This window comes from Magallana gigas, chromosome 3, assembly GCF_963853765.1.
Source record: "Magallana gigas chromosome 3, xbMagGiga1.1, whole genome shotgun sequence".
Taxonomy (NCBI): domain Eukaryota; kingdom Metazoa; phylum Mollusca; class Bivalvia; order Ostreida; family Ostreidae; genus Magallana; species Magallana gigas.
Window position 1 is genome coordinate 21,415,646 of NC_088855.1, and position 26,574 is coordinate 21,442,219.

The 26,574-nt window shown below is 32.4% G+C and overlaps 3 protein-coding genes across 3 annotated transcripts; 1 reads left to right on the top strand and 2 right to left on the bottom strand.

The window, feature by feature from the left end:
* The first annotated feature begins 57 nt into the window (after positions 1-57).
* Positions 58-11,790, top strand: LOC105325341 (caspase-2). Its single transcript, XM_066078882.1, has 9 exons — positions 58-328; positions 602-1,031; positions 3,310-3,441; positions 3,722-3,849; positions 4,919-5,089; positions 5,562-5,787; positions 7,734-7,871; positions 8,113-8,222; positions 9,141-11,790. Exons 1-9 carry the CDS (start codon positions 197-199, stop codon positions 9,273-9,275), a joined length of 1,602 nt encoding a protein of 533 aa, XP_065934954.1. The 5' UTR covers positions 58-196; the 3' UTR covers positions 9,276-11,790.
* A 954-nt stretch (positions 11,791-12,744) lies between these two features.
* On the bottom strand, positions 12,745-16,946 carry LOC136273708 (glutathione S-transferase kappa 1-like). The gene is made up of 5 exons (XM_066078884.1): positions 16,790-16,946; positions 16,126-16,161; positions 15,538-15,654; positions 15,210-15,303; positions 12,745-12,942 (listed from the first exon to the last, which is right to left on the bottom strand). The coding sequence occupies exons 1-5, from the start codon at positions 16,895-16,897 to the stop codon at positions 12,899-12,901; spliced, it is 399 nt and encodes a 132-aa protein (XP_065934956.1). The 5' UTR covers positions 16,898-16,946; the 3' UTR covers positions 12,745-12,898.
* Positions 16,947-18,427: 1,481 nt separating this feature from the next.
* Positions 18,428-25,578, bottom strand: LOC105325336 (glutathione S-transferase kappa 1). Its single transcript, XM_011424853.4, has 8 exons — positions 25,487-25,578; positions 23,304-23,388; positions 22,894-22,994; positions 21,017-21,139; positions 20,515-20,550; positions 19,910-20,026; positions 19,586-19,679; positions 18,428-18,712 (listed from the first exon to the last, which is right to left on the bottom strand). The coding sequence occupies exons 1-8, from the start codon at positions 25,559-25,561 to the stop codon at positions 18,669-18,671; spliced, it is 675 nt and encodes a 224-aa protein (XP_011423155.3). The 5' UTR covers positions 25,562-25,578; the 3' UTR covers positions 18,428-18,668.
* Positions 25,579-26,574: the final 996 nt, after the last annotated feature.

The window sequence follows — 26,574 nt, forward strand, 5'->3', positions numbered from 1 at the left end:
GCAGGCCGAGTAAGTTAATGTACGACTTCTCTAGTACCCAGTTGAACGAAACTTGGAATTTCCCGTTTATTTTTAGAAAACATGGCCGACAAAAATGTCACCATCGACGATCGAATTCGAAAGTAAAAATTTGATCACTCTGAGTTAAATTTGATTAGAATTTTACATGTCAGTGATGTGAAACAGCGCTGTTGACATGGATCAGATCCACAAGGACGCCCTGCGCCGCACACGTGTGGCGCTTGTTAAAGATTTGGACGTGAACAACGTTTGTGATGAGCTTTTGAGCCAGGACATTTTCACTCAGCTTATGATGGAATATATCATGGTGAGTTGTGACTGTGTTTTCACGTGTTTCATGTCAGTGTAATTAAGTATTTATTATTAGACAACCCCGAACCCTACATTGGCCCAATTTACGGTATACGCCTTCTGATTTTCATTAAAATTAAACTATAAGTTTAATGATACATAGTTAATTTAATCATAAGTTAATTTTTAACTTATGATCTCTTAGCCATTTTAACCACAAGTTATATATTCTACTGATTTTCATCACACGTCATCTTTACTGGACATTAGCCTATTATCTTTTAAACAGTCGGAACGTACACGCATTGACAAAGTTCGCCGCCTCTTAGACGATTTGGTAAGAAGAGGGCCTGACGCTTACCTTAAGTTTCTTGAAGTTTTAAAAAAATCAGGATACCCATTCCTAGCTGATCAAATTGTTAAAAATGAGGAAATTCTTCGAAGAGAGAAAGAACCTTTTTCTTCTATACCAATTCAAGCAACCAATCAGACACGAGAAGAAATCCACCCAGCCTCAAGACCATGGTCAAGGAAAATCACAGCAACGCAATCTTCCTTTGTTGGGAGTCAAAATTCAAATTCAAATTCCTCATCCACGGAATCATTTGGTTCCAGCTCAATGACATACAGCGGACCTTCTGGATTCTCTCTTCCCATGTCTAGATCAGAGCCTTCTCGTCTCAACCCTCAGCCCAGAGGTTTGGCTGTTGGTGAAATGGGTAAGTGTTGGGCGCAAATAGAATAAGTACCATCCAATCCAGATATATAATAAGAAAAAATGTGTTTGTGAAATTCTTTGACCAGGTTGGTGACAAATTTCCACAGAAGGAATTTAAGATTTTTTGAATGGTAGTGATTGAGCCTTCATCTCTAGACTAACCTTGATTTTTCTCTTGGCTAGATATGAAGTCTTTATGTTGTAAATTCACAAGATATGGTGAAGGTTAAAATTACAAATGCCAGTAGACTGAAAGACAAGTGGACATACCTACCAAAAACCATATGTCTACCACTCATGAACACTCAAAAATGCCCAAACAGTTTTTTTCTCAAATCTATATGCATACCCCATACCTACAATTGTTTATAATAGATAATTTAATAAGCTGCTGATATTCATCTTTATACAATATCTTATATAAATATAATTTAAACCTGTATACACTTGTTAGATTTGTGATGATCTATAATGGTTAATAAAATCGAAAGTAACCTATAGGTCCGATGGGCTGGGTGCTTAATACATGTATTTAGTCCAGATTTGTATAATATTATAATTATAATATTGGTATTAAATGGAACAACTGTTCACAAAATGCAGATGTCACTATGATAGATAGGGTGATTTCACCATGGATCGGACACCTTTGAGTTTTTCCCTTTGTTCATGCATCAAATATCGTCCAAATAAAAATAAAACTTGTTTTAAAAGTTACAGGTTTTCCTCTTGTTTAATTATTGGAGAAATAATTGTGAAATTGTTAAAAATGTAGAAAATAAAGCAAATTAATGAAGTGTTGAACTATTTCACCATGGATCGGACAATATTTACCAAGCTTCGGACAGCTATACAGTACTGAATAGAGATTAAAAATAACAGTTTCTGGTTTTAATGCAAAAATACAAAGGTTCAGAAAAAATAAATTCATTCAATTGCTATTCAGATATCTTTTCATGTAAATCCTCAAATCTACATATAGGAATTTAGACTAGTGCTTCTGTTTATAGGAATATTTATCATGAGGGGTTCTTTATCATGCCAGCTCCGACAGGAACTTTGGACTAAAAAGGCGTTGTCCGTAAAACTCGAATTTGAAGTGGTCTGAAGAAAATGTTTGTATCAATTATTTTTTAAATATTAATTTTACTTCAAATTTAAAGAATATCACAAGGAATGGGCACATAATCTCCTTATTATTAGATGAAATCATGCACTGAAAACTGTCCGATGCATGGTTAATTTGTGTCCGATCCATGGTGAAATGAACATATGGAGTGAAAATGACCTTGACATTAATTGTTCAAATTTCTTGGACTTATTTTAATCAAATTTTGTTTCAAAACTTACTTCTTTCTAATTATTTTACGCAGAGAGTGCATTGTCACCAATTTCCAATCAAATGCACAACATTCAAATCATGCTTTAGTGTAAAATCTTCGTAAATAAATTTTCAATGATGGCGTATTTCACGTCATTTTACGACACCTATATTGCTATTTTTTTGACAATGTGACAGTCAAATTCTTAATAATGATAAAGTTCATTAGTTCTAATTCAGGAATATACGAAACAACACATGAGCGCATGTACATTTATTTGTATATTTATTACCAAAGTTGTCCGATCCAAGGTATGTGTCCGATGCATGGTTAACTCACCCTACTTATTTATATTGATTATGAAATTGACAAACAAGCATATTGCTGCCTTTGTATCAGTAATTGTTGTTGACAGTAATTACCTGGTATCAAACATACATGTACCTACTTGTTATGCAATTTAACATACATATACCTACATGTTAAGCAATTTGACATACATGTACTTACTTGTTAATAAGATTTACATTGAACTTACGCTTGTATGTACTTTTGATTGATTGGGGAGAGGTGGGCAGGGGCTGCATCACATATATATGTTAACAGGTGGTGAAAAGTCAAGTCTCAAACAGAACTCCAACCCAGGGCCTCTGGCATAAACAAACATTCTTAGGATTATGTATTTGTACCCATCATGCAAAAAAGGAAAGATGAAATAAAAAAAAAAAACCTACCTACCATACCTAATTTTTTCATCAGTGTTACTCTAAACACACAGTTTTTTCTTAGGCCTATCCTCAAGAATTTGTATAATATATCGCCTATTGGTTTATTGATAGTGATTGTTCATCATTGTTTCAAATGACGAACACATTTTTTATAATCTGGCTGTTAATACATTAATTACTGAATATAAGATATGTATGGTATATGAGATATGTTATTTCTAACTGACAGAATATGGAGCTGTAGAATCTAGTGAGGATGACACACTGGATTTAACTGGTTCCCAATTAAATCCATCCAGCATGGATGTTGATGAAAACGATTCCAACATTGGTAGTATTGACGTAGAGGCTTTGTTAAGAGGTATTACAAATGTACTACAAAACACCACAAAATGAGTCAAAAAATCTCTCTCTCTCTCTCTCTCTTTCTCTCTCTCTCTCTCTCTCTCTCTCTCAAATTTCTTTTCATGGGAAAGACTTGCCTTAATGCCTGAGAAACTTTTCAAAGAACTAACAGTATTGTACATTGAAGCTCTATTATTCCTCAAGATGATTATTTGTGGCGATCTATGGACATGGTCCCTGAGCAGGCTATATCTATGGTCATAAAGATATGGTTTCTTAATTTTGTGTTTTGAAAGAGTCCTCAAAATATCCTGTTCAGCCCTCAGAAGATGGGAATCGTCCATATAGTTTGGGACCAACAACAATGACCTCTAGATACAGCTCACTAAGTATCTCTAGATACAGCTCACTAAGTATCGAAAAGGTACGTTTGAATTATTGCATTTTTTAGATCTCCTGTACTTTTCTTTGTAAAATTATGATAGGTATATTGATAATGATTTTTTATGTAAAATTACTGGTAAATCTGCTATTTCATCTACACAATGTTTATTGTGAAATTTTTTCTATGCTACATGTATTTGCTCAGTGTGAATGGTCATTGAAACTATTCACAGGAAGCTTTAGATTTCCTTTGCTTTTTATGTTGGAATCTTCTGGTATTGTCATGCAGACTCACTTGAATAGACTACATTTTATTCAAAGTTAGATAACTCCAGCTTGTCTACTATCAACAAACTCAGCATCATCAGAAATTAAATTTTTTGAGTATAAAGATATACCGGTACCTATTTAGTAACACTGATTATTCAGATGATGGCAAGTTTATTATATTTCAAATTGAAAAATTTTTGCATCACAATAACTTCATTTGAATAATATTGAAAAAAGATCTAATTGGTGCGATCATGGTTAAAGGAACTGATGAAAAGAATATATGATTGTTTCAAAATATACTTCATTGCTTATAAATAGATGTTAATCATAGTATTAATCAATAAAATCTAAAACTATTTGTAAATGAAATGTAAAAATGTAAATTTCATGTTTTTAATATACTTATATATCAGCCATTAATGTTAGACATTGCCCTTACCAAAATGAATTGTTTGCAGCAAATTTGTCGCAAATTTTCGGCAAACTGATTAGTTTACCAGAAAACTTTATAACTTGTTTGCCGATCATTACCAGTAGTAGCAAACTTCTGGTAAACCTCTTATATTTTGCCAGAAGTTTACCAGACTTTTGGCAAACTCTTTAAAATTTGTCAGAAGTTTACCACAAACTTTTCTTCTTTTTTCTCTGTTTTGTTTACTTCCTGAGCTTTCCAAAGCTTTACCAGAAATAAGACTTATACAATTTTACACATTCAGCACAACTTTAAGACTGTCATACATTTATAAAGAATTGCTTTAATTTATAATTTTGTAATTGAAATCAAGATTGATTATTGTTGGCCTTAATGTTTCAACTGTTAAACTTGCATTTTCCAGCGCTACACAATGGATTCAAAACCAAGAGGGGCTGTTTTTATTATAAACAACAAAAAATTTATGAATGATCACCATGAGCGATCTGGGACAGAGCAAGACTGCATGAAATTGAAGCTTCTTTTTGAGAAACTTGGCTTCCGGGTGTGTGTGAAAGAAGATTTGAAAAGACATGTGAGTCATCTTGGAGAATTTTATTCCCCCTTCCAGGCCCCTGCAAACAAAAGCTATAGGGGATGATATATTAGAATCACCATTATGTCCCTTTTTATGTGTGCATGGAGAGATCAAACTTTTAAATCCATTCCATAACTTTTTATTGAAAAAAAAAAAAAACATCAGAAAGTTATTTTTTGTCAAAGGTTGGCTATCAATTCCCTTTCACCACTGCAGGAAAAAATCACATTCGTTTCTGACTGTGATTTTTATTGCCATACAGTAATAAAATAGCTGAAATTGCAATCAGCATTAATTCTTTTGAAAGTCTTTTACTCATTATAGTCAGTCTTAAATTTTTACATATTATAGTTATTAAAGAAGATCAAAAGGACTTCCACCAAATTGTGAAGTTAATGAATCCTGGTAGCTCTTTACATGTATATCAGTATTTAATCGATGAAATATGAAAGTTGCATACTTTTTGTAGGAAATATTGAGAGAGTGTCAGGCTTTTGCAAGACAACCAATCTTAGCCGATGTTGACTCTATGGTGCTGGCAGTGCTTTCACATGGCACAGCAGACAACATGATAAGTGGAACTGATGGAGGAGAGATTCATGTGATTAATGAGATTTGTCCCATTTTTTCGGCAAAGAATTGTCCCTCTCTGTCTCGTAAACCAAAGATGTATATCTTCAATGCTTGTAGAGGAAGTAAGTTCATCTGCATGGACCTTTTCTTCAAATTTAAAAAAAATACCTTACAGCCTCAGAGCTTTAGAAGAAACCTCCATTATATTTAATATTGACTGGGTTTGAGGGCAACTTATGATTAATTGAACCCTTTGGCAGAAATGTTTCCAAAGACTGAGAACAACAGTTTCTCTGTATGAAGATCCAACGAATAATGTGTTGTAGAATCCCAGTCAGCAATTTTTATTCAATACCAAGTGCTTCCCATGATTAGAATGTATCCAGCACGGGGGCATTAAAATCATTTCTTTTTTAATGTAGATAATGCCCCTTTACTACATGTATAATAGGTTGGAATTTTTTTTAGTAAATATAAAAGCAGACACATAGCTTCGTTTTGAAAGTGGAAAAATGGGATGGGGCAGAAAGTGGGGGGGTGGGGGGGGGGGCGAGGCAGACTAACCAAAGACTACCGGTAATATTACCTTAACCAGTATTCAAATTAGAGTAAGGAGAATCATCTTATCATCTTCAATCAAGGGCAGACAAGTCTAGAATCCAGATGTTTGCAGAGCAATTAGGTTTAATCAAAAACAATGAAATTATTATTTTATTGCAGCACAGTTTAAAACCGTTATGACATTAGATTTCTATAATAATTGGAAATTGATCAAACTATATAACAAATGATTTGAAATAATCAAAATTAAGTGAGAAGAATGTTCCATACATCATAGTAAGACTAAAGTCAAAAACGTAACAATCTGCCTGACGCTACATTTAAATTTGGTACAATTTGATGTCATTTTTAAGGTCAAATGACTGTTTTATCTACAAGTAATAGCAAGAAATCAAATCATAAGCAATGATTTCAATATTTATAAGTTTTATACAATATAAAAAGGTGTTGGAAAGTTTATGCTTTTTAATTAACCGCTTTGCGGTATATAAAGCATAAACTGCCCTAAACCACTTTATATTGTATAAAACTAATAAATATTGAATTCATTTCTTAAATATTAATTGGTATGAAGTCCAAGCCCAAGAGGCTTCTTAAAGGTGCGGTCACACAATGCAATTTTCCATCCGATTTTAAATCAATATGCTCAGGTAAGTTTATTGGAGTTGATTGCATGTTGAGGTGGTCACACGATACAATTTTACAATCGATTTTTGATTAGTTAAACCTATTTATTATTTTTATTGTACGGGAAAAAGTCATTGTGACGTCACAATTTCACCAGAAAGTCGATTGAAAATAGGATGCACTTTAGATTTTCAATCGACTTAAGATTTTAATTGCTTTCAACTTTCGACATAGGTGATCATACGGTACGATTTTAGTCGAAAGGAATCGGATGAGAAAATCTGATGGAAAATCATATCGTCTGACCGCACTTAAGAGATTTGGTCATGTACCAACCAAATTTATCTCTTGTACTTTTAGATGTTGTTAATTATTTATATTCACCGGTATGTTTGAGCACGTTTAGAATGCCAAATTGTTCAGAATTACGAATATAACTGTGTTTTTACATGTATGTTTGTAATGAAACATTTATTATGAGGTAACATATATATCATTGATAAAACCTCATGACCTGTGAAAAAGTTCATACAAAAATGAATATTTTTGTTCCTCTTTAAGTTCATGAAGTTTTGTTTGTGTAAATTTCAATTGAATACTTTCAAAACATCGTGATATAATTTCACTAATAAATTAACCTTGAAATAAATTTTAAAACATACGGAATTCTTTTCTAATTATGAATTATATAGTTTAAATACATAGAATATTAAGCTGATTGGTTTATGATAATAGGCATGGAATTCAATTGTTAATGAAAAAAGTGGAAGTTTTAAAACAAATCCCTACAAATTTTTTTAATGTACAAATTAAAACTCATTACATAAAAAAATATGCTCCCTTAGAAATCATTAATAAGAATTTTTTCTTCACTCTTTAGACAAAACTGGCCATTCAATCCTAAATCTTTCCCAGAGTATTCAACGAGATGAACTTCAAAAGGATGGACTTAATGTTGCCGGAGAATCCCAAGTTTTGGATACACAGGACATTCTTCTGTGTTATTCTACTTTTCCAGGTAAAAAACAAAAATGTGTGGTACATTTTACATATCTACATATACTAAGTACCGGGTAAGTAAGAAAAGTGTCATAAACATTATACTCTGAAGGGATCAATTGAATCAAAAACCAAGTATACACATCTATAAGCAAATGATTAAGAGTTCACCTTGTACATGTATGCATTTCAAAAGTGACTACTTAATGGAGTTGGTGGTAAGTCACTGTTACTAAGGGTTCCTTTGTTTTTTTTATTAGGATACACATCCTACAGGGATACAGAGAAAGGCAGTTGGTTCATTCAGGAGTTTGTAGAAGTATTTCAGGAACAGGCTGATGGAGAACATGTATTGGATATGTTAACTGAAGTATGTACTGGATATGCATCAGAGCTCTCAGTACTTTGTATTCAAAATTGGGAATTGTTTTCAAAAGGGATTATTTTTTGTATTTTAGATTTAAAAAGAATAAATAATGAAGCTGTCTATCAAAGTTAAGATATTGCAAAAGCATTAGGAAAGAGTTCAAGGGGTTGTAACAGTTTGTAAAGTTATCTTCCCTTGCTTGTTAATATTTAATGATTAATCATTTTAAAAAAAATGTGATTAAGAAGTTGTATGATTAAAGAGGTACCCAAGTTTTTTTTAAATCTAAAATAAAACAACTAAAACAGTTTTTGAACTTTCTCAATAAGCAAATAGACTTGTCAAAAGTTATCAATAATTGGCTAGCTAAAATCACTGATAAGCAGTAAAATGATTTTTGCATGCATAAATGTCAGATGGTGATGTACTAACATAGGTTGACTTTTGAAATACAATGTATTGCAAAGCTGAGGCTTGAGAAGTTAAAAAAAGAAGAAGAGAGATTTAATTGTTTTTTTTTGGGGGGGGAGGGGGGGATTTGCATTTGAATGCCCAAGGGGGAGAGTTTCTGTGTGCCCCCAGAGGATGGGGATAAAAGGTTACCGGTATTTTAAATAAAATATGTATTCTAGCCATCTTTCTTAGTCTATTTATGAAAACATACACATAAACCTATCTTGAAAGTTAACAATTATGGGAAATTTAACGATCAGTCTTGCACATTTTAAATATCAGCTAGTTCATGCACTCTCTTATGATCTATAGGTTTTTCACCAAAATTCATAGGTTTCATAGTCCTCTTTGAAAGATTTTAGGCAGGAAGATGGTTGTCATAACTATATCTTTTTTTTTTTTACCCCAAAATGAAACTTCATTAAATGCAGGTCTAGTTGTATAATTAATTAAACTTTTTTCCAACAGATAAACAACAGAGTTGGCCAGAGGAAGCATAAGGATGATTCATCAGAGGCCACATGTGTGCAAATGCCATTTCCTGCATCCTCCTTGATGAAGAAATGGTTCTTGAATCCTCCTCCAGTCTTGAACATCAACTGAGCAATCTATGTTACTTAAAGGACACCCCATTACTTCTACTTCTTATGATAGTTTGTTACAACATGGGAATTTTAATGTATTGTGAATCAGTTTGTATTGCCACAATTTAGTGCCTATCTCTGTGGCACAATGGGTGTACCTTCAGTCTACCATTGCCCGCAGATCCCGAGTTCGAATACTGCAGGGACTTTAATTTTTAAGAAGAATGGTAAAATTTAAAAAGTTGATGTTTTCCCCAAAAATCGATTTTTCAAATTTCATTTTTAAGTCAAACACATGCTAAAAATCCATATCTTTTAGTAATTCAGAAGAATGGGCTATAAAGCCTGAATGCAGAACTTTTCCAGGTGTGTGGAGGACACTTAAGGTGGTATGGGACATCTATTAATATTAATATAGGTTAAAGTACATTATAAATGAAATACTTTCACCAGTTTAAAATTTTTAAATGTTGTAACCTAAAAAATATGTTTTAAAACTTTTGAAAAAATAAAAATTTCAAAATTCCCAGCTGGATTCAAACTCAAGATTAACAGTTCCATATATATAGTGATTCCTCTAGCCCTCTGAGACACCTTGTAAGGCAACACATTTGGGAAAGAAACATTTATAAAAATTTCTCTTGATTTTATTGTTTATTTTATTGTATAAATAATATGTCACAACATGGAGGCGTCCCATAATACCTTAATACATGTACATAACACAACTCATCATACATGTATATATATACATCTGTGAATTCTAGGCAAAAGATTCCTGCAGTTGTTCCTCCTATGATTTGATACGGAAAAATTCATAGATAACATGCAAATATGTGAATTGAATTTCATGTACAAATACAATGCATGTATTTTGAATTTATTATTGAAATAAAGCAAAACAATAGACTTTTAAAGTAATTTAAAAATAAAAGACTATAGTATTATTATAATTTTTACTCTAATAAAACATGCTTTTTTCACATGAAATCTACACAAGGCTTTGGTATATACGATGCATGTACACATACAAGTAGCTAAATGATAACTGAGTTATTGTTTGATTTAAAAGTTAATATTTTTAAACATTTCTATAGAATTGAATATACAAATTTGGCAATAATGAAATATAGCCATTTGTTGAAAGACTGTGTTTTGGTACTTGTAATACATGACATTCATGTATCGCATACCGGTGCATTATTAATTTATGTATTGATATGATGGATTCTTTCGTTATATGTAGTACACTTTACAATCAGAGATAATGACCTGATCATGTATGCCATTCCAAGCATAGCTGCTGACTTTTAATGTTTTTTTTATTTCATTAATTATTGTCTCTTAAAATGTGCAGATCTAGAAAGGGGCCACGGGTCTAAACACCTCCTGAAAAATTCAAGCTTTTTCAATTTATACATAGTAAAATTACGGTACCAAAAATAATACCTGAATTGGACCACCCAACCTTGTTAAAATTCTCTGGATCCGCTGATGCTTACCATGTGTTTTCTGAGATATAACAGTCATGCTTTTAATATGTTTCACTGTACATGTAACAGAGTTGTTTTACCTCTCATTCCACACAAAGGTTATTCCATGCATTCATATGTACAAGTTTAGAAGACAGATTTTAACCAATTCTTAAGTACCTTGTACAATGAATATACAGTGTATCATTGTACTGGATAATGATTTTATTCTTTTATGTCAATATGTTAGTTGTAAAATTATTTACAGATATTTGATATTATATGGTAGTACACCGAATGCAGGATAACATATATAAATGGACAATATTTGCTGTCATATAAAAGTAAAATTATTGATCATGGGGAAAAGCTGATAGCAACTTTAGAAGCTATATGAAGCTTCCTCTATGATCTATGTACCGGTACCATATCATAAACACATGTAAAATCCATTACATATGCATATTGCTTTTCAGATTTTGCTTCGCTATTGGAATCATTCATTTCTTATTTATATACATGTATATATATATATTTGTGAGATATCGATAGGAGATCTGGTTATCCATTGGTTATGTGTTAGCTAATATAGGTAATACATTTCATTCTAATTCTTGTATACACATATGCTTGTACTTTACAATCATTGATCAGAGAGACTGTGCACGTAATTACTGCATATAAGCTTTGCTCATTCTATAATTTATTCTGGTTGTTTATAAGATTGAGTGAGTTGGTATAACCACAGTGGTGGGTTCATTTGTTTTTCTTGATGGTTTGAAAAACCAAGTCTCAATTTACACATGTACATTATATAACAAAATGAAACAAAGGAAGAACCAAGACCCACCTCTGTAATGTACACTGCATTTATGAAAATTTCATGTTTTTTCTATCATCGAAAAATCATGTCATAAAAATTGGTTGAAACTGCTATTAGAATATTACATGCATTATGATTAAAATTATACTGTTATATTGTGTCATTATGTTTCCTAGAAAAAAAACACCTCTTTAATCTAGCACATGATGTTGCTGGTAAAAGCAAATAAAGTTATCATGCAAAAATATTTTCTTATTTGTTATATGTTCCTACCAACTTTCAATCCTCAGCCCATAAAGAAGATGGGGAGATAAGATATGCCCATTTGGATTAGTTGTAAAATATAATTTTAAAATTTTTGCAACTAAATCTACTTGATAATGAATGTTGTAATACAGGTTTGCAAACGTGCAATTTCTAACTAAATTCAGTTTTAGATATGCTTTAAGATTTGGTGGTATCTAACCCATGACTTAATAAGCTGGTTCTCTAATTTAGATATACAATGTACTTGTATTTGAATTAAATTTAAATCAAAAGAATTTTATGTAGGTGTTTTACAAAGCTATATATCCTTTTTGTCAGAGTTCTTATGGAAAATACAATAGATAAAATGAACAAAAATAATAAAAGGATTCATTATGTGTTTGATTTTGTGGAGAAATGGTATATGTCACAAACGCAGTGAATTAAAACCACCATGATAAATTTCACATTCTACAATATATGAGGCCATAACATTAAAAAAATGAGGTCACTATGACCTAGCTGCTTTTGGGTGTAAAAAAACCTTTTCAAAAAAATTCATCAGCTGACCATATATTAAGAATGGAGGTTCTAAGCCTCACATTGCTGTAGAAATGATCCAGACATGATTTTGAGCATGTGCAGGTAAAAGTGTAACATGTTTTGGGACACCCTGTACAATAAGATTCCACAATTAGGCCAACATGACCTAGCTTTTTTTCAATTGTGACACACCTCTCTAAAATATGCATCAGCTAACCAGGTTCAATCATTCTAGGCACAGTACCAGTGTAAAAGATATGACTTGGGCACAAAAAAAAGCTAAAAGGATGCAGATGTCAAAAGACATGCTATAAAATGCAACTTCATTAATTTCACTTTTATTATACGCAAAACATAGTACATGTACAATGTAATTACAAAATAATGTATCACAGATTCAATCACACCAATTACTTCTTTCACTAGGATTATTATTGGTGTGGTACCAGTATATATGCAGTTGGACACAACTCGTAATTCTTGCATTTATGATTTTGCTGCCACCACTTAGCTTCATCATGACCTCAAAGAATTTTCCAAAGCATATGCCTTGCTTATTTACAGCTTTGATAATTCCTTTAATGGGCCATGCCATTCTTCTTCTGAAAAATTAGAAGTTCAAAAATAAATTTCATCTTGGATGAGTACAAGACAATATGGACGTTACCTGATTAATTACAAACATTTGGATATCAACTACAGATTTTTCTTTAACATTCAGTTAAAGTTGCAATTATGTTTGAGTGCAAGTGTACTAAGTAAACTCTCCTGAAAGTTTTAAGGGATATTTGACTCCTTTTCAATTAAGCCATGTCCACATGTAGGAAAGTCACTGTAGTTGTATTGTTTACAAGATTTTGTATGATTGTGTATTTCGCTAAAGTTTAATTATTATCTAAAAACATTTAGAGTTATCTTCCATTATCATATTGATATGTATTTTCTGCAGTTATCTTTCTTTTTTGAACCTAGAGTTATCCTTTCATTATATGATTTAGAGTTACTTTTCCTAATTGTTGACTTCCTGTTTGTTGTTTGTTATTCTCTTTTGAGAAGTGGACAGGCATAGCCTACATCCACTTCTCTTCGCAAGCTCTCATGTTTTGATTCTGGAAAACGTGTAAATGTCGGAACCAAAGACGGTTTACACTTCGAGCCATATTTCGACTCCAGTTTCACTGAATTTTCGTAACAGACCTATTATTTCTATATTTTAAACATAAATGCATCCATATAACACAAACAAATCACCACTAACCCGTTCTCAAATCATTTTCTCAACCTCAACATTCCGGGTTTAAATTATGAGATCACTCGCTATAGGTGGTTTAAAAAGTAGAAATTTTAGAGTCGGAAAAAACGGAAAATAGTGTTCCGATTGTAGACTTTAGATTAAAGGTATTTTTCTTAAAATTTACAGAGATATATAGAACGGTCTTACAATTTAAGACAAGTTAACAAAATGCATACGATAAAATAAGTAACTTTGTCACATAAAACAATGAAAACTCTTTATTTTAATCTTTCTTGTATGCTATATTAATCAATGTTCGTTTTATTGTTTAAAATAGATGTAGAACAAAATTTGTCACCATAAAAGATGGTTAAAAAGGGAAGAAATACCACTTTGTAATTTATCGACTCAGTATTTGTTTGTATGTTGTAAGATTAAGTTGATTCAGTTACGTTTTCCACATTATTGTCGTAAATAGGTTTCCAATTTTATCCGAAACATAAACATTTAATCTGCGCTGACCTAGATAAACAGTGTGATACACAAAATTTAAACCCGGGATGTAGAAGTTGCGAAAATGATTTGACAGCGGGTTAGTGTTGATTTTTTGTGATATATGGATGCATTTATGTTTAAAATATAGAAATAATAGGTCTGTTACGAAAATTCAGTGAAACTGGAGTCGAAACATGGCACGAAGTGTAAACCGTCTTTGGTTCCGACATTTACACGTTTTCCAGAATCAAAACATGAGGGCTTGCGAAGAGAAGTGGATGTAGGCTATGCCTGTCCACTTCTCAAAAGAGAATAGTTGTTTGTGTGACCCACACAAGGACACTTAGTTCACCCAACATGTTTTTCGTATTCCTATGCTGCCACACACTGTAAGTAGTTTTCTGTTGATTTATATTACATACGCGGCTATTCATTTATATGTTTACTGTTTCGTATTGTTATATAAATGCAGTTTATAAGTAAATTTCTCATTATCTCTAAAAAGTATGGAACGCCATAATTGTCATTGTCAATCTAAGTAAATAACGTACGTTTGTTACAATTTTCTATGGAAACCCATTTGTGTTAAAATTCATTGTTTTTTGGACCTTATCTTCAATACTGTTATTTTTTCATTTCTATTCTTTCATTACAATTATATTATATGCATTTTGTCTTTACATGTACATTGTTTTTGAGAACGTATGAGTAATTCATACTTTGTTTTTGTTTCAGTTTTTTACCGCATACACAATAAATACGAAGCACTGGATTGTTGTGTTGGTTAACTATCTGTAGGCAAAGGCAGAATAGTAGTACATATGTAATATAAAATTACCACTCAAAGACTGTCATATTTTCATCGGGGATGCATTTTACAAAAGAACTTCTGACAAAGTTGTAAATATTTTCAGTCTTGTGGAATGATTTTTGATGAACAAATTTTATAAAAACCATTAATTTACCCTTAATATTTTGATTTTAATACATGTAATTATATTTTACGGCCATTAAATTCAAAGATTCGTTAGTTTGTGATAATAAGCATTCATTAATTTGGTCATAAACTTCTGTAAAACGAAGCCATAGTCTCTACCTGTACATAAAATCATAAGTCATACATTGTATGCTTGTACTTGCCTAATAACATTGCTAATATTGGAAATCTGTCTGATCCAAATATAGATTCTTTCTTCCCATTTATGTGAGCCACAATCCATGGACTGCCAAAGGCCTGAAAAGATCAAGTTTTAAAGGTATTATTTTATTATTATTATATGTCTTATTATTATATTGACATATAGAGCGCAAAATATACATAGTTTCTATGCGCTGCACAATGTACAATTTTGAGATCTCTCGCATATTATCAAGACTTACATTGTTTTTACATAGCTTCCTCCCAACTGTAAGCTCTTGACCTGCCCCTCAGGTATTTCACTCCCGACATTAGTTCAAATGTACTCACCCCTTCATCCAGGGCCTGTTTTGTGTACTGAGCAAGTCTGTCCTTCACATCTTGGTCCTTCATTCTTTTAAGTGCTGTTGCTATGGCATCATCACATAGTCCTGCTTTTTTTGCGGCCTTGAAAATATTGAATGAAATTGAGCAAATGAAAATCAAAGTATCATTGTTGAGAATATTAATGATTCCTTTTATTTTTACTTTTCTTGAAATTAACTTTCCAGTAATGTAAATTTCTTCTTGTTCAACATAAATTTATGTCTAAATTAAATTAATATCAGAAAAGTTTGCCATTAGTCTGAAGAGGGGTGATTCTTTTTCTTCTACACTTATTGAATAACTTACTAGAAAATGATTTCAAAATAATACTACATTAAAATGAATATTTCATTCATGAAGACACAGGCTTAATTTAAGTATATACATGAACCAGTAATCAAATGATTTTGGAGTTGGTTGCATGTACTGGTAATTGCTTTTGTTCTTTTTTTCCTCAAATTAATTTAGAAGTAAACTATGCTTACACACATTAGTTTTTTCTCTTCTTCTAATATTAATTTGAGAAAAAAAAATCTTTTTCAATGTTTTTACCTCTGCATAATGCTGGGGGTCAGTGACTGGTTCATCCTGTAAAAGAAACAGATTCATGTTTGACATACTGTGATGTAGAACCATTTTAACAAGACCTTGGACTTTCAGTAGGACGTAGCTATCTAATTCTTGCATCAACGTGGTTTCAAGCGAAATTTGCACCGATTGCATAGTCGTAGCTCAAAAGCCAGACAAATCTTGTTGATTTCAGAGAGCCGTGGCTGACAATGAAATAGACAAGCCTACGTCACATTACTGTTTGACAAAACTACCCAAAGTCCAAGCTCTTGATAAAATTACCAGGGATTAGCTTATTTCCTTATTTCAGTAATGTTATCATACATGTCTTGGGAGTCACCAAACATACTTAACCCTTGTGTAATTGACTAAAGTGATTTCTATTTGCAGATACCTTCCTCAACATATGCTTTATTATACATATATAGCTAGTTTTATTTTACAAGCATTTACTGGAAATGTTTTTGAGATATTATTAGTTGATGCATCTAGATGTTTTCATTTAATTTCTACAAAAATAGACATTTTTTTTTTCAAAAAATTTACCAGTATATTTACATATAATAATTGATAGGCTATGAATATTTCCTATGAACCAAATCAAAAGAATGTACAAGAAAAACCTTGTAAATCTAAATCAACATACATTTTTCCAAATTCGGAACCAGAATTGCCGAGAGAGTTCCTCTGTGTACTCAGGATGGGCGATGTCCACAGCTGTTAGTAACCTCTGGACGGGAAGAGTCCCAAACATCACGCTGCCAAAGTCCTGACCCACAGGACAGAAAAGAATTAATTCAAATTTTTTTTTTTTTAGGGGGGGGGGGGAGATCAACTTTTTTAAATCTTACAGTTATTCATGAAAATAAATAATAAATTAAAGTCCCTTCAGTATTCAAACTCGGGACCTGCGAGTCGGTAGGTCTAGGCTACACCCATTGAGCCACAGACAGAGTTATTCAACTGGTTTGTATCCACACACCGTTGCAGTTATGATACCACATCTTTAAAAAAATTATGATTCAACACCTAAATAAAGTCAAATTAAGCGACAGCACACCGATCTAATGCAGACCCTATCTTAATGTATGGAACCTGTATAATAGGGCCCACTCAGTGCCCTGGCGCCAAAAATAGGCACCTATATCGCCACTTTTGAGACCAGATTCCGTCAGGGGACACTTGTAACCTTGAGGACCGGGTCTCAGCTAAATGGCATACCTCCTAGTTTGGGCGCTAGGCGCCCCGTTTAGAGACCCTATCTAAATTTACGGAACCTGTACGATACATGTAGGGTCAATTCGGTGCCCTGACGCAAAAAATCGGTAATTATATCGCCACTTTTGAGACTGGATTTCGTGGTGTATGGAGACAAAATATATTTTCTCTTCAAACTTATAACATGTACATGTACTTTCTATAGACAGCAAGTTAAACAAAGCATTACATATCCGGCATTTTTGCAATAATCTTCCTTTTTTAAATAAATTAATGAAACTGTTCATGACCAAATTAATGTTTGAAATTAAATTAAAAAACATGCAGGTCAATTAATATGTAAATGTGCTTTTATGCAATTTATATTGTAACATTAAATAAAAGTAAATATCAATTGGAAATAGATATGTTTTATTTATTTTATTGTCAATCTTCCCTCACAGGAACTGTGATATAGACTAAGTAAGTAGACCCTGACAACGTTTTCCAAATCCTTTGAATTCCATGTTGACTGGTCCTCTGTCTAGTATATATCGCGCATATCAGACAGACATTGCCAGTCTAAATTCCATGATGATGCTAAGTGGAAGGGGTCGGTCCTGTCCCAAGCACCTGTGTTCACGATTTGTATCATTTTGTGGAGAAAAACTATGTCACAAACACAGTGAATGTAATAGACCATCATAGAAAAATTTCCAAAATACAATTACATGTGTATAACTTTATACTGGTACATGTACATGGAACCATTAGATTACAAAACAAGGTCAGAGTGACCTGCTTCTAAAAGTACCAAACCTTTTCTTTGAGATTCGTAGAGATTCTAAGACTCGCATTGCCCAAGAAATGATCCAGACATGATTTGAGTATGTACAGTAAGATTCCACTACAAGGCCAACATGACCTACTTTTGGGTTGTGACACGGCCTCCCTAAAAACATGCATCAGCTAACCAGGTTTCAACCATTCTAGACCCACAGTGTAAAAGATATGACTTGGACACAAAAAACAAAAAATAAAAAGGACAATGTCAAAAGACATGCATTTAATAATAAAATGCAACTGCATCAATTTCATTTTTATTATCGGCAAAACATAGTACATGTACAAAGTAATTACAAAATAATGTATCACAGATTCAATCACACCAATTACTTCTTTCACTAGGATTATTATTGGTTTATGGTACATTGTACCAGCATACATGTATGTAGTTACACACAACTCATAATTCCTGCCGTTTATGACTTTGCTGCCACCGCTTAGTTTGACCTCAAAGAATTTTCCAAAGCACATGCCTTGCTTATTTACAGCTTCGATAATTCCTTTAATGGGCCATGCCATTCTTCTTCTGAAAAATTAAAAGGTCAAAAATAAATTTCATTTTCATATTGGATGTGAATACAAGATAGATAAAATGGACATTAACTGATTAATTACAATTCTACTACAGTTATTGCCAAGATCAAATGGATGCCGCGGACATTATTCTCCAATATACCACGAACGTCATCAGTAAATTATCAGATCAGAAATACCTATTTTTCTCGCACTGATCATGAAAGTACAACTTCAAACCGTAAAAATTTTTTAAAACCATGTCAATTTCACGTGTTAGTTCCAGTCAAAACGATGTGTATTGCCTCAAATGTTTATCTTTAAGAGATCAATGCGGCTGTTCCTAGGACCTCCCCAGCACATTTTCACTGCGTGTTTTTACATGGAATATATAACGTGTACTAGTAATAATCGTATTAAATTGTCCTTAAAATTTTAGGAATATAACTCAAAGATATTTTATAAATAAGTGAAGAGTAATAAAAATCCAAAGAAAAATTTTGTCGTCTGCATGTGATTCCTTTGATCGAACAACATTTCTCGACCTCTGAGGTTATTCTGCAACATTCACGATAACTCGTACTTTATTTCTTAAATATATGGATATCAACTACAGAATTTTCCTTTTAAGAGTTCAAATTACAAAACTGGCACATTCAATTATAGTTGCAATTATGTTCAAATTCATGTTTTAAGGGATGAGGGATATTTGACTCCTTTTAAGGGATGAGGGATATTTGACTTCTTTTCAATTAAGCCATGTCTACATGTAGGAAAGTCGCCGTTGTAATAAAAAAATTACCACTCAAAGATTGTCATCTTTTCATCAGCTCCACCTGAATATAAAATCATAAGTCATACAATGTATGCTGGTACATGTACTTGCCTAATAACATTGCTAATATTGGAAATCTGTCTGATCCAAATATAGATTCTTTCTTCCCATTTATGTGAGCCACAATCCATGGACTGCCAAAGGCCTGAAAAGATCAAGTTTTAAAGGTATTATTTTTACATGTGTTATCATTATATTGACATATAGAGCCCAAAATATACATATAGTTTCTATGCCCTGTACAATGTACAATTTTGAGATCTCCCTCAGAATACATCAAGACTTGCATTGCTTTTACATAGCTTCCTCCCAATCGTAAGCTCTTGACCTACCCCTCAGGTATTTCACTCCCAACACAAGTACAAATGTACTAACCCCTTCATCCAGGGCCTGTTTTGTGTACTGAGCAAGTCTGTCCTTCACATCTTGGTCCTTCATTCTTTTAAGTGCTGTTGCTATGGCATCATCACATAGTCCTGCTTTTTTGGCAGCCTTGAAAATATTGAATGAAATTGTGCAAGGAAAATCGAAGTATCATTGTTGAGAATATTAATGATTTCTTTATTTTACCCTTCTTGAAATTAACTTTCAAGTAATGTTAATTTCTTCATTCTTGTTCAACATAAACTTATGTTTAAATTAAATTAATATCAGAAAAGTTTGCCATTATTCTGCAGAATGGATGAGTCTTTTTCTTCTATATTTATTGTATAACTTACTAGAAAATGATTTCAAAAATAAAAACTATGTTAAAATGAATATTTCATTCATGAATACACAGACTTAATTGAAGTACACGTTATGACGTATATACATGTACCAGTAATCAAATGATTTTGGAGTTGGATGCATATACTGGTAATTGCTTTTGTTCTTTTTTTCCTCAAATTAATTTAGAAGTAAACTATGCATACACACATTAGTTTTTTCTCTTCTTCTAATATTAATTTGAGAAAAAAATTCTTTTAAAATGTTCCTACCTCTGCATAATGCTGGGGGTCAGTGACTGGTTCGTCCTGAAAAATAAACAGATTCATGTTTGACATACATGTAAATTACCAGGGATTAGCTTATTTCTTATCTCAGTAATGTATACTATACATGTCTTGGGAGTCACCAAATTTACTAAACCCCTTTGCAATTGACTAAAGTGATTTCTACTTGCAGATACTTTCCTCAAGATATGCTTTATTTATACATATATAGCTAGTTTTTTTTTACAAAAATCTCTTTACTAGAAATGTTTTAGAGATTTTATGAGTTGATGCGTCTAAATGTTTTCATTCAATTTCTACAAAAATAGACATTTTTTTTTTTCAAAAAATTTACCAGTATATTGACATGTAATAATTGATATGCTATGAATATTTCCTTTGAACCAAATCAAAAGAATGTACAAGAAAACCTTGTTTTAAATTTTTTCTTCTGTTTAAATCAAAAAATTTTCATTGGTTATAAGTAAGAAAATCTAAAACAACATACATTTTTCCAAATTCGGAACCAGAATTGCCGAGAGAGTTCCTCGGTGTACTCGGGATGGGCCATGTCCACAGCTGTTAGAAACCTCTGGACAGGAAGAGTCCCAAACATCACGCTGCCAAAGTCCTGCCCCACAGGAAAAGACAAAATATAAGTCTGGATTTACCTTTGAGCAACCACTCATATGTGACCTTCACCAAGGAGTCACTCTATTCTGTTGGAGGGAGAGGGAAGGGGGAGGGGTATGGGGGAGGGGGTATGGGGGAGGGGCATTTGGCACTGGGGAGAGTGTGTCTAAGTTTTCAGAACCTGTGCCTAATCATTTTGTTGATACCATCACAAAAATAAAGTATATGTTTGTTCTAATCACACATGAATTAACATTATACTAAACATATACTGGTACATAATGTTTATTCAGGGTTGTCTCTAAGGCCCGGGAAGGCAGAGAATTTCCCCGCCTATGAGGACATAATTAACCGGCTCTAATTGCATTTCAAACACAATCTAGTAGCTATAAGCTAGACCCCCAGACACCCTTCTACTTTTTAGTTTCTTCCTTCTACATGAACTTTAATTTTTAGAGACAAATTAACCCTGGTTTGTTGATCTTTAATGAAATTACATTACCAGACCCATAGACCAGTAAATTTATGCATTATTAAATTGTTTGTTTAAATGCTAATTATTTCCTGAATGAATACCGGTATTTTATCATAAAGTCTGACAAGTGAATAATAGTGATGTTTTGATATTTGTTTAAAACTCTACTACCTAAATGTATGTTGCATGTTTTAATTTCAAAGAGTATCTAAATCATTTCAAATATATCATGTGTCCTTTAAAAAACAGATGACAGTTCAGTGATTTTTCTACACCCAATTTGGGTCTGAATATCGGCCCTTTCCCCTAGCAAAAATTTCTGATTTTTCCCAATTTGCTCTTGGTTTTTTTCCCCAATGAAAAATGAGGAAAATATTTACGTTGTTCTTATTTACTTGAATTTTTCTTATTTACAATTGAACGCAATGAATCTCCGTCATTCAGACTCTTCCGTCAATGCTGAAAATACCGGTGCTATATGATGTGTATAAAAGACCAAGACAACACGCATGGTTCAGGGGAAAAGAGACCGAGTTATTCATTTGTCTGAAACCATGTCGCATAATGCAAAATATTATTTTAAACAACTTCGCAAGAAGGATACAACTGGTCTGACGAAAATATCGAAATTTTTTGTAAGTCCAAATACAAGCACAGGTATAGCTATTCAAGCGTATACAAGGAGTTCTGTCAGGATATTGTCTTGACAGACTGTTTTCCTCTGATATATCATCTTTTCCTGTGCTTGTATTTGGACTTACAAAAAATTTCATACATTTGTAATAAGGGGATTTTCACTTTTGTCAAATATTATCACCAAAAAAAAGAAATAGGCTCACTGAACAAAACACAGATGCCTTGATGAGGATTTGTCACTGGTACAAAGAGTTATGCAGTGAAAATTTAGAGAAACTTGTTAACAACTTCAAAGGATTAAGAAAAAGAAAATTACAAATGTAGAATTGTGTGTGATGAAAATTTGTTATTTTTATAGCAAATTTATTGAAAGGAAATAAATTTCTTGTATATATTGTATTTTACACTCAATAAAGTTTAAAAACAATATTATTAATTTTTCCCAAAATGGTGAAAATGTCGATGATTTCACCCAAATGTAAAGGTCCAGGCGCCATTTGAAAAATGTAGAAAAATCACTGCAGTTTTAAACGGTTTGAAATCACAAACCACATAAAGCTCTCCTCAATTACTATCAGAAAATATACATGGCTTTCATTTTTCTGGAGAAGATAATAATTTTTGGACTACAGATTGTTTACCTTTGGTTGGTTCAGAGGAATTCCATAGTATTTCCCCAATCTCTGTATGTCCTTTATCATATAAACACCTTTGTTTGGAACCATGGCTGGGGGTTTGTTTCCTACAAGACATCCCTAAGTTCAACTTAACTTTTAAAGTACACACATTTCTAGTCATTTGAATCTCCTAAACTTAATTTCAGAAGTATTTTATTCAATATATAAATACATTGATTTGGATCAAACAGCATATCATCTCCAAAACTTGAAATATATACCTCTCTATAATGTACTTGTAATTCGCGTAGAAAGATTTGTAAGCAAGTGTTTTGACAATACATGTATACATATAAACCATTAGCTGATGAATAAATAGAAGCATTTAAAATTTCAAACGGAAAGAATAAATAGCCGGGTATATAAAATCATACCTGATTCCTTCATTACTCCTCCAAGAAAGAATGGTTTCAGCTGCAGGTCCATGTTTGGCCATTTTGTTCTGTATCGACATAGCACCTAAAATGTAGAAGCTGTTATTTTTTTCTCTTACTAAAGTTTTACAGTTGTGCTAACTAAATGTTAAATTCAAAATGATCAGAACAGATAAAACAATACTGGAATCATGAAACTGCAATATACCTTCAAAAGTTCTGATATATAAAAAATTCATGAATTTTAACATAAGATATCAATAACCATAATATAAGCAGATAAGCCTTCGTTAGGAATAAATTTCAGCTTGCTAGATTTCGAACCTCAATTCGTTAATTTACGGACAAAAATTATTAGAGGGAATTTTACTGAAAGAGGTAACCAAAAAAAAAAATAATTTAATGATAGCGAGCGCAGCGAGGCGGCGCAAAGCGCCGCTCGCGTAGCGAGCTCCATAGACAACGTGTACGAGCGGAGGAAATTCGAGTTGAAATCTGCACATTGTTCAAAGAAAATTTTGTGGACCCGCGTGAAAACGTTCTACTATCCCAGTGATCCTTTGCGGTGCATAGCAACATGGCTGAACAGGAAGCGTTTCTAAGGAAAATTCTTACCTGTAAATCGCATACATCATTTTCATTTAACAATAAAAAATCCTTTGAAAAACATTAAAGTAAACAACACATATGCTTACGTAAAAAACTGTACCTATGACGTCATTTCTTTCCCCGAATTTGTCCGACAATTTACGAAAACTGTCGAGCGCAAAAAGTTAAGTATGACGTCACAGTGATCTCGCGTTTTATATTCCTGCGATACATTTAGAGGTGGATCAAGCATCTGTACTGAATGTAACGTGTAGGAAGTACTCAGTAGGGAGTCACCGTTAATACTGATAGTGATACTATGCTCGCTATTAACGGTGGCTGATAAGTTTTGTTTTGATGATTTTTTTTGCTCAGTAAATACACATGCAAGTTCCATGCTAAAGTTGTCATATTGATCCAATCATTGTATACGTTAGGTAGGTGACAAAATTATTAAAAAAGAAAAGTCTAATCGTTATTAGATCTACGTGTAGCCACGTCATTTTGTAGTGAATGAATAAAAGAAAAAAATTAAACTGTTAAAATATCAACATGTATTTGTTACAGTTGCATATGTGGTCAAACCTTTCAATAATATTGGATATCACACACTAAAGAGAGGGGGAGGGCACATATGTCTACTGGCAACGCTTATATAGCGTACAAAAATTAAAAAGATTAAAAACAAAATTGATGTCTCAGAGGAAAATAATTAAAACACCGGTAACAACAAGGAACAAAATGAGAAATAACACAGACACACAATTTATTGATTTTAATGATCATTATTAAAAGGTAAAGAAGAGATAAAAAAAAACGGCTTTGTGTTTATCAAAATATATTAATAAGTTTGTTTAACATTTTATTAATGCTCAGTGGTAGTTTTTTGTTTAAGTGTATTTAAGCCTAGAAAGGGACCATTGGAATAAAAGATTGATATCTTCCGGTTCCTTGCGGTGGTTAAAGTTTTCGAGACAAAGCCAAAGTTTTTTGGTTTGGTTAAGTCCACGGGTTGCATTCAACAATGATGACAGATGTGTGGCTCCTTCTGCGCTCACCCCAACGGTCACACCGTAAAACATATTATGTAAAAAGTATAAAGGAGATAAATTCCATTTGATTTTTTTGCTTGTTTATTGCAGCATGTTGAGAAACATATTAAGAAATACAAGTGTTCCAAACAACAACAAAAATCAGTGTAGGGGGGAGGGGTGAGTGGGTAGAGAAGATATTGTATCCACAATTCATCTGCCATTCTTGTAAACAGACGGGTCATTTATTTCCCCTTATTTTAATATAACAAAGTGAGATGATACACATGTAATTTAAAATGTGCAAAACATTGGCTAACTAACACGTTAAAGTTATTCTCTTTTGAGAAGTGGACAGGCATAGCCTTCATCTACAAGGGTGTTCAATTCCAATCCACTTATAACATGTAGAGCACACAGAGTCTAAAGTCCATTCTATAGTTATAACGCTATAGCTAACGTTATCGAGGTTATTTTTTATTAATGCAGCTTCTGTCAGAAGTTGAAACCGTGGCATTATATTAAATTATGACATTTGCATTCCACATATTAATTGATACAAACTTCAAATCCAATCCACGTATAGGGTGAAACTACATCATAAAAAAGTTCAACAGTTTTCTTCATGGGGGCTGCCATCTTTGTTTTTATGAACAACTGTTACCTCAAATGTTTCGTGTATAACATTTGAAAAAAATATTTTCGATACATTTATTCACGTTAATTAAAAAAATGTATCTCTCATCTTTGATTTAAAGTAAATTTATCTATAGAAAGATATGATTATGCACTCAATTTATTCATTTTTATTTTTTCAAAGTTTTTCTGATGTAATTTACTATTACATGTACTTTGAATTTTGATACATATTGAAATAGTTTTTTTGTCAATTTATATGTAAAATCTGGCATTTCAAACACAACATCAATATTAATTATGATTATATATTTTTTTTTAGAACATTACTTCATATGACTCATATTTTTTATTTCTCTTATGCAATCAAGCCGGAAAACTTACTTTGGTCATAAAATCTTCGAAACAGAAGGTTTTAAAAATATGTTTATGGTACATGTATGCCAAAAAAGCATAACAACTTCTGAATCTTTTTAAAACCGACAAGGAGTTTTTTTTAATTGTTTTACGCGAGGTCGTAATTTTTTTTTACTCAAAAGAATAAACAAGATACACATGTATAGATCTATCCTTTTTCTAAGAGATATATCTTACAAACTTTGAGAAATATCTTTTCTGAAATAGATTTTGGGCCACGTTTGGTGAAGAAAATAGTAATACAGAAGAAGAAACGTCGAATTTACATTTTTTTATCTATTCATGCAATTTGTAAATTGCGATAATTAAACAATGAATTAGCACTTTCAAACATATTGGTCCACACTACTTTACGAAATAAACATCTTTTAAAAAAGAAGTACATGTACTAGTCCACATAAATGAATATTTAATGAATTCATAACTTTTAATTTTCTTATGACGGTCTTTTTTTCTGAAGGGGGGGGGGGTTGGTTGGTAGTGAGGATGCCGTATTTTTTTCCATATTAACAATAAAAGGATCGAATGTGGTCCTATCTGGACCCTCCAATTTTAACGTAATTTCTACCGACATCTAACTATGCATGTCGCAACCAGCC

What these genes read in the sequence shown, in the direction of transcription:
- LOC105325341 (XM_066078882.1), top strand. Translation starts at nt 197, where the DNA reads ATGGATCAGATCCACAAGGACGCCCTGCGCCGCACACGTGTGGCGCTT. An exon ending in TTTGGCTGTTGGTGAAATGG is followed by an intron (nt 1,032 to 3,309) that starts GTAAGTGTTGGG and finishes TCTAACTGACAG; the next exon opens with AATATGGAGCTGTAGAATCT. An exon ending in GCTCACTAAGTATCGAAAAG is followed by an intron (nt 3,850 to 4,918) that starts GTACGTTTGAAT and finishes TGCATTTTCCAG; the next exon opens with CGCTACACAATGGATTCAAA.
- LOC105325336 (XM_011424853.4), bottom strand. Translation starts at nt 25,561, where the DNA reads ATGGCAGCCCCCATGAAGAAAACTGTTGAACTTTTTTATGATGTAGTT. An exon ending in ATACGTGGATTGGATTTGAA is followed by an intron (nt 23,389 to 25,486) that starts GTTTGTATCAAT and finishes TCTACATTTTAG; the next exon opens with GTGCTATGTCGATACAGAAC. An exon ending in AATATTAGCAATGTTATTAG is followed by an intron (nt 18,713 to 19,585) that starts GCAAGTACATGT and finishes TTAATTTTTCAG; the next exon opens with AAGAAGAATGGCATGGCCCA.
- LOC136273708 (XM_066078884.1), bottom strand. Translation starts at nt 16,897, where the DNA reads ATGTTTGGGACTCTTCCCGTCCAGAGGTTACTAACAGCTGTGGACATC. An exon ending in GGTTCCGAATTTGGAAAAAT is followed by an intron (nt 16,162 to 16,789) that starts GTATGTTGATTT and finishes TTTCTTTTACAG; the next exon opens with GATGAACCAGTCACTGACCC. An exon ending in AATATTAGCAATGTTATTAG is followed by an intron (nt 12,943 to 15,209) that starts GCAAGTACAAGC and finishes CTAATTTTTCAG; the next exon opens with AAGAAGAATGGCATGGCCCA.